We start from the raw sequence: 12185 nt of genomic DNA, 5'->3' as shown, positions 1-12185 counted from the left end.
ACAGAATCAACAAAGCCTCTAGGCGTAATTTTTAATTACGTTGTTGCTAGGGCGAAACCAGCATCTCGTTTAGATGGACTTATTCAAATTTAATCCACCTTTGGCCGGAATCGGCTACACGTGCCGCTGCTGGTGCGGCGTGGACCTTGACGATACACGTGTAGGCCTACCGAAGAGAAACTTTGTTGTTGGTTCCTCTTGTTCCGGTGTATTTTTAAATAATCCCAATTTTAAGCACAGTCATCAAACATCCAACCGATTTGACGTGCGCTGATAGAAAAATGAGTAATCATGCTTTGCCAATTATGGAAACTGTTCATTTCATGGCTTTTTGTCCAGATAATTAAGACATTCCGGGTGGAACATTACTCTTCTGAGATAACAATAGATGCTTTGTTAACAAATTATAGACGGAATTGTCCTTAAGGTAGCGAACCTTGTCTTCACTGGTCATGGTGATGGATACTCTGTCACAGGAACAACAGACAAGCATACGTAAATCTCCTTTGACATCCATCGATGGACTTTTAAACCATCAACTTGAATACATACCACGGCAAACTTGAATTCACCACTGCTTGTTAAGTCATGTTTGACAGCATCCAGTGAAGATGATCGATGGATTTTGAATTAAAATGTCGGATTGTCTATGATGGCGGCTGCTTCAAGAGTTTGGTGATAATCAATTTTTCAAAGGCAAATGACAAATTGTCACATTTGAAGAAGACAGCAAAAAGAAACTTAAAACGGGGAAATACCACTTTTGATCAATCGTTGATGAGGTAATAGCGACGTTAAGCAAACTGACTCTTGGCACACCTTAATAAAAATGTACATTTATAAGATCAAGGAAGTTACAGTAACTCAAACAAACAAAGATAAAGGTTTAAGGTTATCTTGTTTTGATCCCAATTTTTGTTTTCAGCAAACATAAGCTCTTGTAACTTCCAAATTACCCACTCAGCGCGTTCCATTTAAATTCCGTTTAGAATTCCGTTTCAGCGAAAAAAGTTCGATTCGAATTCTAAACAGTGTTCGTTTTAGATTCTAAAACGCATTCCGTTTCAAACGCAACAACCGGTTCCGTTTGAGTTTTCGCCGCAAATCGGTTCAAGTGGAATCCAAACGGAATCGAAACGGAATGGACGGGTTAGTTTTGACAGCTGCTTCTTCTTCTTGTTTTTATTATAGTGGTTTCTTTTTTGTGTTGGTTGAATTGAAATTCAACCAGAAAAAAAACAAAGAGACCATCCATAAACCACGTGGACACTTTAGGGGGTATGGCGATAGTCCACGACCCATACAAATAAGATTTTTTTTGTATGGACAATTGTCCACGAAGGGGGGGGGGGGGGGTAACAGATTTCCAAAAAAGTGTCCACGTGGTTTATGGATGGTCCCAAACTGGATTTTTTTAAACTTTGGGAATAAATTTATTAATTATTCCGAGAATTATTCATAGAAAACACGAGTCCCAGCCCCAATTCCCCCTTTTTATTGATCTTTATTTTCACAAAATTACAAAGTGGGATGCTGCACACGTACATTAGGGTGCCCAGAAAAAATTACCCCCTGCTCCACAAGCGGAAAACGGTTTTTTGGGTTATTTTAAGCATCTGTGTAAATTTTGAGCGTAATTGGTTGAGATTAACCCATTGATACCCGAGCTTAAAGTTGGAGAAAAAAATGATTTTCATAGAAAAATGACTTTTTTAACTCGTTGATAACTTTTCAGGATCGAGTTTTACAGCGTTGGTATGTTCTACAAAGTTGTAGAGCATTAAATTTCCAATGAGAATCTCACTTTTGGGAATATTTGAAAAGAAGTAGCCCGCCGTGCAGACCAAACCGTGAGAAAATTGGATTTTCCATACATTTTTTCGATTTTTTCCATACAAACTTCACCTGCGAGTATCAATGGGTAAATGATGACCGATTTGGCTCATATTTGGCCTAGAGTCCTAAAATAGCTCAAAGAACAATATTCAGCTTGTGGAGCGAGGTTTTGAGAAAAAGTCCCATATTCTGGGCACCCTAACGTACATGGATCATAAATTAACCAAGTCGGCAGGTTCAGCTGCTCGGGGCTGTTTACGGGACATTCGACACTGGAACTGCTCGTCCGAACCGTACGCCATTGGAAGACGAAAGTACAAGAAGCTTGACGCTTGCTGCGAGTTGTTTCCAGGATGATAGATGGGGGGAATCAGGACCTCCGGGCGGGAGCTGATAAAGGTGAACAACGGTGCTGCCATCGCCTTCTCCGGGATCTGCTCCGCCGTACCTTTCGACTCCTTCGTCTAGCGCATGGAAGCAACGGCGAGTACGAACTCCAAGGACCGGGGTGGCTACTACGGTTGCTCCTGACATGCTACCGCCGCTTCCCATCATGCTCAGATCGGCTGCGGTAGAGGATGACGAAGGCAAGTACACGGCGGACGATTCCCGGTTGTGGCCACTGGAATAGTGCACAAACTAGGTCGGTTTCTGCTTGGGCACGTGGTCCGTCCTGGAGGATGACGACGACGCTAGAAGACTTCAAGGCTAAAGCTAGATGGCGCTTCTTCTAGAATTGACACGCGTGATGCTCGTACTTCCTACACAGGCCATCAACGTCGACGAGAACGGGATGCCACCACCGAGCTCTTCGTCTGCCTTCCGGTACTACTGCTGACACTTCCCGCACCGCAAATCTCACTTCCATTTCCGGACTCTTGCTCTATCTATTCATAAAAAATCAGAGGTTTTTCCCAGAAAACGCGGCACGTTTTAAAAAAAAACAGGAAAGAACAAGTTTTGGTGCATTCCTTTTTTTCAACACTTTGACGTTTGACCCACGCCCGATTGTCAAAAATCAACAACAAAACCGTTTCGGCGAACTCCGGCAAAATGTCATCAAGGTTCTGCCGTACACCAGCAGTTGTCGCTAATGTGCTAAAATGGCTCAACCGGAATCTAAACGGAGTCCAACCGGAGATTCCGTTTAGAAAATTTCGAAGCAATTTTCGAAGCGGAATGAACCCGTCATGCGGAAAACGATTTGATTGGGTAAGCTTCTTTTGATAGTCCAACCCAAAAATGACCATAGACGTGCAACTTGCAAAAATTTTGAACAAAAAGACACGCAACATCAAACATATTCTCAAGATTATACGCATGAAATCCCAGATGACGGCAATCATATTTAATGATATTGAACAAAACCCCACCACGCACATCTTTTCGATTCAGCGTCGATCGCCGAATGATCCGTCGTTCGGTGTTCAGCGATCGCTTTGAATCGTGTATCCATGCACTCACGATTCTCTCGTTTTCTCACGGCAAGCTTTGGCTCTCTCTCTCCCTAACGAGCATCTAATGCAAGAAAGTGATCAAAAAGCGAGAAAGTAAACAAGCGGTTCGGCGACCGCTAGCACCAGCTACGACGGCTCTCTTTAGTGAGAGAGCGGACACAGCAAGCTTATGCTCATTGCTCTTTTTTGAAGCAATTGCCAATTCTAACACGAATGCGTTCGTTGTGCCACGTGCGGATCGCTGTTTGTTGGTTTGTTTTGCTACCGAACTTCTTTGATAATTGCTGGGTGATGTTTTAAATTTAGCCTGCCGAATTGTTCTTCGAGGGGACGTCCCAAAATGACGAAGATAATCCATCAGTAGGTTTTCTTTTTATTGAAAAATTGTTGCAATAAAATTATACAATTAATTATTGCTTCTTCCATTGAAATTTTAACTGTGGATGATGCAGGCCAGAGTTGAAATTTTAAAAGCCTTGGGAAAATTTCTATTTGGATAGTAAAATCTTTGAATAATTGAATCATACAAAAACAGCTTTTTTGTATTTTTTATTGTCGGTAAGGTCCTTATCCCAATACATACTACCCAAAGTGGCTAATACTCGTTTACAAGCAATCACTCACTTAAATTTAAACTTAAATCGGAACACAGATTTCGAACATCAAGATCAAAGGAAGATTTTTTTCAGGATTCGATTATCCGAAAAACGTTACTTAATCCACCATTATTAGGTGGTTGGTGCCTTCCTCACATTTAGAGTGTAATGCTAGGTAATATCTGAGATCCGGACTCCACTCAGTTCAACACTTAAGTGCTTATGACTTTTGATAGGGTTTTCAGATCTTCAATCTATTGAACTCGTTGAAAAGTTTTTTTGATTACCTACCCAAGGACAAGTCACATGATAGATCCGAACAACGTTTTCATCGAAATATATGAGATCCGGCCTTTAAAAAGTTCACACTTAAGTGCTTATAACTTTTGATAGGGTCGTCAGATCTTCAATCTACTGAACTCGTTGAAAAGGTCTTTCGAATACATGAAAATAATAATACCTCGTTTAACATGACGAGGTTTCTTACAAAAACCACCCTTTTTACTATCTTCCGGACTTTTGTTAAAATCATTTTTTATTTGCATAACTTTTGAAGTACTTGACTAAACTTTATCATTTTCAATAGCGACTTATGGATCAAATGAGACCAAAACGGTCCAAACCGGGTCAGCCATTGCCGAGATAACTCAGTGTAAATTTTTTTGATCAACATCCCACCACACACACAGAGATTTGCTCAAAATTTGATTCTGAGTCGATATGTATACATGAAGGTGGGTCTAGGAGGTCAAATTAATAATTTTGTTTTTCGAGTGAATTTATAGCCTTTCCTCAGTAAGGCGAGGAAGGCAAAATCATACAAATTTTCGGATAATCTGATCTTTTTTGCTCATCAATGCCTCAAATGTAAACTATTGTCTTAGCTGAGATTCGTATTTTTTTTGTTTTTCCAGTGTTAAGGAGGTCATTTTGAGCAACTTTGTTTTACGAATAACTTTATTTCTCTTGTTTTTCTTTATGTTTTTCCTGTACTATTTTTAGTATTCTTATTTGCCTTGATCTTGTTTATTCATTTTTATAGGATTTGGCTCAGTTGACCACCATCTATAATTTTTTACGGTCACTTTTTCTATTTGAAAAGGGGTTCATATTACAAATTTTACCCCGTTTCAGATGCTTGTGTTCGATTTGTAAGTTCAAGGTATTTTTAATCAATTAATTTTATCTTTTGAGCTTCAGCTTGAGAGACCAAAGATCGTATTCGAATAATTCAATGGTTTTACATTGAAAACCGGAATGATAGTAAAGAAGATGAAAATGATGGAAACACATTTTTCATGTAAAATTCATGCAGTGTAAAAATTGAAAATTTTCTCCTCTTTTTTAGCAAATCAACTCGGATCTTCAAGCACCCATCGACAAAGTTGTAGAGAACTGAATTTCCTACAAGAATCTCACACATGGACAATTTTGGGCAAGATCTGCGCCACTTGCTAACAAAATTCTGAAATGATGTTTTTCCCCATTAATTTTTAAGAATTTTGCCATGAAAACTTCAACGATCAAAAGCGACCCCTAAACTCAGGGATTCCAGGTTGCTAGATTAATCTGTGAGTAGTAAATTTAGTGACAATGTTATATTTCTTCCAGACATTGTTAAATTTACGTAGGTTGTTTATTTTGTGAAGCTATGATGTATCAGGGTGTAATATGGTTGTATGGAAAAAAAATAAAATTGTCCAAATCTAATGAGCACAGCAACTTTTTAGTTCCTTTTGGGGTCCTAAACAACTCCCCAAAGTTTGGGAACGATTGGTTTAGTCCTCACTTTGCGCAAAGCGATTCAATTTTCTATAGGAATTTGTATGGGGAAAACCATTTTTTTGGATTTTGATATTTATAAATTTCACGCATCACGCTGTACTTGAACCGGATTCATATTCAAATACTCTGAAAGATGCTCTACAACTTTCCCGAAGAGAGTATGGTGCTAACTTGCTCCTATAAAAAGATACAGCGTGTTCAAAACTCGTCTAAAATGTGTTTATTGCTCGAAAATCACGTTTTAGACGAGTTTTGAGGACGCTGTATCTTCTTTCATGGGCAAGTTAGCATCATACTCTCTTCGGGAAAAATGTAGAGCACCTTCCAGAGCATCCGAATACGAATCCGGTTGTAGTACAGCGTGAAACTTGGATTTTTGAAATATTAAAATTCAAAAAAATGATTTTTCCCATACAAATTTATATGGAAAATTGGAAAATTGAATCGCTTTGCGCAAAGTGAGGACTAAACCAATCATTCCCAAACTTTGGGGAGTTGTTTAGGACCCCAAAAGGAACTGAAAAAATGCTGTGCTGGAAAATCGATTTTGGTATTACACCCTAATGATGTATACATAGTGAAAATACAACATTTTTGAAGACAATGTTGCTCATTGATTTGAGAAAAGTGATTGGCCGGTTTTTCCAGTTTTTTTTCTGTCCAAACCTTGTAACTCTGCCAAAACCTTAACAGATTTTTCTCAAAATTGGCACAGTCAATTATTTTTGCCTAAAGAATAGAACCAGAGGGTATCTCTAGAGATTGACCAAAATTTTCAATTTTTCTTGTCACCCTAAAGTACACATGTAAGCACAAAGTGAAACAAACATAGTTAAAATTTTACGTATAATTCCATATCTAAATTTTCTACTTCAGTCCTCCTTCACTCCGTGTTACTTTTCACTAGTCGGCACTGGACTCTTTTTGCTAGATTTACTCTCGAACAGCTCCTTCAATGCCACATTCGCCGGAAGTTCGATCAGCAGGCACAGCAATGCACCGTACAGAAACGTCCTCATCCAAATCGTTAGGAAGAAGTCGAACTAAGATGGGAGATTGAGGTTAGACACTCGTTGGCGAGACTTGAAGTCAAATTTGTACTCACTATTCCCCGTATGCTGAAGTAGATGGGCTGTTTGGCGGAACCGAGCACCTGCATGATCACGGTCACGTGAATCAGATAGAAGCTGTAGCAAAGCTTTCCGAGCACCGCGAAGATCGGATGGCTGAAAAAGGTTCGGAAGCGGGACCGCGCGATGGACAGGGCCGTCCGCAGCTGCATGATCGTGCTGAGTAGACCCCATGCGTGCTTGAACCAGGTGGCGTACAGGGCCAGGAAGAGCGCCGGCAGCGTCGCTTGGTTCTGGACTACCCACGCCCCGGTGAAGAGTGACAGGAAGTACAGCACGATGAGGATCCACAGGACTGTCCATTGGAGTTGGAGCTTGAAGAAGAAGGACCGGGCCTCTCGGAAGCGGTAGTACAGGAATCCGGCCCACATTCCGGCAAAGTACACGGTGATGTTCATGTGGAACGGGATGTACAGCTGGAAGTAGCCGTGGCCAAAGTTGTAGTCGTTGTATAGTTTGAGGTTTTTGGACATGAGCGGAGGGAGGTTCTTGGCGTAGGTGACAATAGCGACGCAGCAGATGCCCCAGAGGATGCCGGCGGTGAGGAGGTACTTTTTGAGCGGTGGCCAGCGCCAGATGAGCGTGAGGGTGGTGATTCCGAGCAGGAAGAGCTGCATGTCCGCCGAGAGGTACCACGTTTGGAGGAGGCACTGAAAGGAGGGGGGGGGGGGATGTTAAGTTATGACGACTTTATTTTGGTTGGGTCACTCACCGGTTGCTCCGGCGCGACGTAGTTGTTGACAAACAGCAGATTGTTCCACCACCACTTGCGGCACTGGGTCTGCGACTCGCCAATCATCTGCTGGGCCAGCGGGCCGACCATAAAGCGTCGCGTAATGGACACCTCCAGCAGCAGGATGAACGCGTACGCTGGCACGATCCGGTACAACCGGGCCCGCAACCGGTCCAGCCAGTACCGGGCCTCAAAGTGGGGGTTCTTGCGGGTGTGCTCGAGGAAGTTGATCGTCAGCAGCATGCCCGAGATCGAGAAGAACGTCTGGACGTAATTCTGGAACTCGGCCACGTACAGCATGACCGGCGGCCGGTGCAGTATGTGTTCGGTAGCGTCCGGGTTGACCTTGGGCATCTTGGCCAGCGCTAGCACGATGTGAAGCAGGACGACCCGCATCATCTGGATGAAGCGGAACGACTCAAGGAAGCTTAGATCTTGACGGATTTCCGTGTTCAAGGGTTCTCGTAGTCGACGGATGTTCCGTGGGAAGGAGAAGGCCGTCCTTAAGTTATCTTGACTAGTTTTGTGTGGCGTTGAGAAGTAATTTTGGGGAAACTTTTGAGCCGTTTGCAGCGTCAGATCGTACGCGGTGGAGTAGATCACCAGGATGGCGATAATGATTACGACTAGGATGAAGATTACCCCGAGAACATCTGGAACAACAAACTTGGTTGAATCGTGGAAGGCATCAAATCTAGATCATCCTACCTAAAGGCGGTGTCTCATTGGTCTTGTTGTAACAGTAGTACACCTGAACATCCGGTTCAATCTGCAGGTCGTAACCATCTTTCAGCTGTTGCCCTATGCAGGCCCGGAACAGTTCGGCGTACGAGTGATCCCCCTCGTGGTGGGACTCCCCTGCGTACAGGAACTTCTCGCAGTTTTGGACGCAAATGCCGCGCTCCACCATTCGATGGTCGTAGTGGCGTGTGTCCTCGGAGAATAGCTGGAAGCAAAGAGCGCAAAAAATAAAATCAATCGGTTTCGGATTCGGAAGGAAAGGGTTCAGAACAGGTTGTTCCCTCAAGGTTAATGCCAATCTAAACAGTATCGCTAAATTAGCAACGCACACACCAATCGGGAGAAGGAGAAAATCAAATCACGAAGCTGCTTTTATGAGTCACGATGACGCAGTCAAAGTTTGGCAAAGCCGCTTAGCATCGTATTGTTTGTGATCGTTGAGTTTGAATGCAACGGCTCTGATGTGAAGGATGCATTTTATGAATCAAGCGGCATTGAGCTTTCGATTCTCTTTGCCGTGAGTTAATTAGCAGCTAGAATGTATTCATTGACTCTTGATGAATATTGTTATTGATTTTGGTTCTGGTGGCTCAAAATGCTTTTAGTTCGTGAAAACTTTGTTCTGCATTGCCATAGCCAGGGATTCAAATGATCATTCGAAGAATGTTGGTTGCTCATTGGTGAGTAAATTCAAGTTACATTTTCCAGAAATTATTTTTGATGCATTTGTTGAGTTTGTGGAACCCTACAAGATGATTCACAAATGATCATCATTTGATCAGTATTCAATTATTCGTGAGCAAACCTGGACAATCTCGTTGATAACTGCAGCAATGAGCAGTCAGCTTGTCCAGAATTGATAATTTGCATCCCTGGTCTTGGCATACTTTTGTTGAAATTTGTGCATCAAAAAAATCATTTTTAAGAATGAATTTGTGACAGTTAATAGAGAGCTCCTAGTGCCGATGCATGTCTGGTTGTCAATACTATCAAAACAAATAAGTTTGTCGAAGAGTTATAGCAAGATAAGATACTAATTAAACTTGCATTTGAGTACGTTTAAAGTACTGCAAATTGTTGAGTATTCGTCCAAAAGTTTGTGGTTTTATCGTTTCAAACATTTTAAAACAGCTAACAAATAGATCACATTAGAAATTTGTGTAAATAATTCAAACAATACCAATGTGTTGCCCAGACTCTTACAAACATGCTGGATTATAAAAAGTCTATGTTTGGAGCTAATGATAACGTGTTAAAAGACTAATAATAGGTTGATAAAATTTACTAAAAGTCGATATCACATGAGAAGGTAGATCTAAAGAAAATAACTAGATAAGCAAATTGAACATTGAGAAAGAGGAGAGAGCAAAGCACGAAACATGAGTAGAAAAAGCAGACTAATGCTAAAAACAGGATTTCAAAAAAGTTGAACCCTGGCTTGAGCTGATGGATAGAAGGGTAGCACAAATGATGCAATCCATAATTTTGGCTGCATGGAATGTCGGGCCTCTGTGGTTGAATGGTTTGAATCGGGTCATAATTTTACCAGCAAGCTGATTTGCATACAAACTGGTTTAATTCGAGTTTAGTCCAGGGCTTCCGATCCTCCCTGGCAAGCCCCACCCACCACTCACACTGATATTCCGCCACAACTCCGAACCGTCGTCCGGCCGAATCCTGGCCCGAACCACACAGTACACGTACTGCTCCCGGTACGTCATCCGACAATCCTCGTATTCATCGTACTGGAACAACTTCGGGAACTTTTGATACTCCTCAGCTGCAAAAAAAACCCCAGCGGAAATTAGATCACCATCACAACGCATCCCCGAACAGATTTCGCAAATCTTACGATCGATAAACCGGTCACTTTTCACCGCCAAAATTCCCCACCGCATCAGTGCTGCCAGCTGCAGCATCCAAACGTTACGCCAACGAACCATCTCTCGGCAAAAAGGTCACTTCCTGGGAGGAGGGGCTTGTGCCCACCGCACCGTCAGACCTTAAAGTTTGTGCACCTTAATATATCCGTTGATCACGCCAAAGTTTTGCAAACGATCCGGTTGCGACGAGCTTTCGATTTGGACTGTGGTGCAAAAAAAGACCCAAGTTCTCACCGTTGCGAATCGTGAGGCAAAACTCGGAGGAAGTTCTCATGGTGGTGGCGCGTAGAGTAGAGCGGTGGGTCGAGAAATTTTGGCAAAATTTTGAAACGAATCCAACATCTGAAGCTGCAAACCTACCACAATGAATATTTATTAGGTATCGCAAAAAAAAAACCGGTGTCGTCTCGTGATCGACCCGTGTCGAGGAACGGGTTTTGGGGGCGATCTTTTGCGGAAGAAGTTTATTAATACTGCTGGAAATACCGGTGCCTGGTGATAATTTTAGCAATTTTATTCAAATTGTGAAGGTGGACCAGGTGAGCGAATATTCGGGAGCGGTGAAGATATAAAATATAAAGTTTTGGCTTAAAAAAGACTTGACTATTTCAAGTTCATATGACGCTAAACTAGTCTAACACCAAAACTCAATAGCTTGATTGTTTTTATGGGAATATTTGTCGGATCGGAAACAAAACCGATTTAGTTGGTAACGATGTTATGTGTTTTGGGGCAAGTGACTTTGAATAGGTGACTATTTTGTATTTAATATTTTTGGAGGGGTTATTTAATTTTAATCAGCTTGAGGTACAAAAAACCCACCCACTCGAAAAGTTTTTTAAAGTACCTTGATGAACCAAAACGGAAAAATACCTGTCAACTCTATAAAAGTTATAAGCACTCAAGTGTTAACTATACCAATTTTCGGAGACAGATCTCAGATATTTTGTAATCGAACGAACTTCCCGATGAGTATTTTTTTTGAAGAGCTGGCAATCTTATCAAAAGTAAAGAGTAGTCATCTTTCTCTGAGTCACAACTTTCCGAAAATTGATTCTTCTTATGCTTCTCATTCGGCACTTGAAGATCTTGGTCTGGCTACGCTATACAGTGTTTACACCTAATAAAATCTATTTCAGACTAACAGAGTTATTTACTCCTATTTGCATAGTTTTAGAGGTCTAGATCAAACATTTCCTAGTTCATTGGCAAAAAAGCTGTATTAAAACTCATCTCATCGCTCAATATTGCTAGCGCGAAAAAAAGCTGCAATAAATCAATAAATTTGAAGAAACGTTCCTCCCAAAACCAAACCACAGTGACTTGCTTCCAAACAGTCGGTAGTAGCACCTAGCTTGATGAATTAATTAAAACTCGGCCTAAGCCAAAGCACCATCAAACACCTCCAACAGTTTAAACATTTTGCTCACATTTTTTTTTGTTCTTTTCTTCTTCTCTACTTACAGGTAAGCTTGAAGCTTTTAGCCCGGGCGCGTTGAGGCGCAGCTGCCGACTTAGACAACAATTAATCATGGTTTGCAAAGTTCGCGCCACACCGCGCCGCTGGTTTAGTCATTCCGCTTCCGAGACTGACCGGCAATGAAAGCAACCGACAACTGTCAGGTTAGACGACGATTAGCTGGAATCGTAACACCGGTGACAAACAGTGCACTGCAGTGCTTGGATCTGGAATAAATTGTTCTGTTTTGCGCCAGCAAACTGAGTCAAGGTTGTGGGAAAGAGGTGGGAAGTTTTGACAGTTTTTGAATAACATGAAAGTTTTTGTAGACAATAGAAACATTGGCAAGCATTTTGAGCGACAAAAATGTAAATTTGAATTGCTGCAGTTGAATCCAACGCCAAATTAGACATACCGTTAATTGTATGCCAATTTCGGCACTTGTAAAACTGTAAAATTCATGCAACTGACAGAAGCTCGTTCCCAAAACTGCGCCTCAATGGTATGCAACCCGCAAAATTCCTGTATAATTAATATTTAGCACTAGCACCCCTCACACAAACAC

At 41.7% G+C, this 12185-nt stretch overlaps 2 protein-coding genes across 8 annotated transcripts in view; one reads left to right on the top strand and one right to left on the bottom strand.

The window, feature by feature from the left end:
* Positions 1 to 12185, top strand: part of LOC119768510 (complexin) — a 531665-nt gene that overhangs the window by 64392 nt on the left and 455088 nt on the right. The window lies entirely within an intron of this gene.
* Positions 6538 to 10352, bottom strand: LOC6049809 (nose resistant to fluoxetine protein 6). Its single transcript, XM_001866477.2, has 6 exons — positions 10131 to 10352; positions 9913 to 10058; positions 8246 to 8483; positions 7517 to 8190; positions 6780 to 7454; positions 6538 to 6717 (listed from the first exon to the last, which is right to left on the bottom strand). The coding sequence occupies exons 1-6, from the start codon at positions 10219 to 10221 to the stop codon at positions 6568 to 6570; spliced, it is 1974 nt and encodes a 657-aa protein (XP_001866512.2). The 5' UTR covers positions 10222 to 10352; the 3' UTR covers positions 6538 to 6567.

This window comes from Culex quinquefasciatus, chromosome 1 (assembly GCF_015732765.1).
Source record: "Culex quinquefasciatus strain JHB chromosome 1, VPISU_Cqui_1.0_pri_paternal, whole genome shotgun sequence".
Classification (NCBI taxonomy): Eukaryota; Metazoa; Arthropoda; class Insecta; order Diptera; family Culicidae; genus Culex; species Culex quinquefasciatus.
Note: the sequence above shows the minus strand (reverse complement) of the source record. Positions and strands in the feature narration are given on the sequence as shown.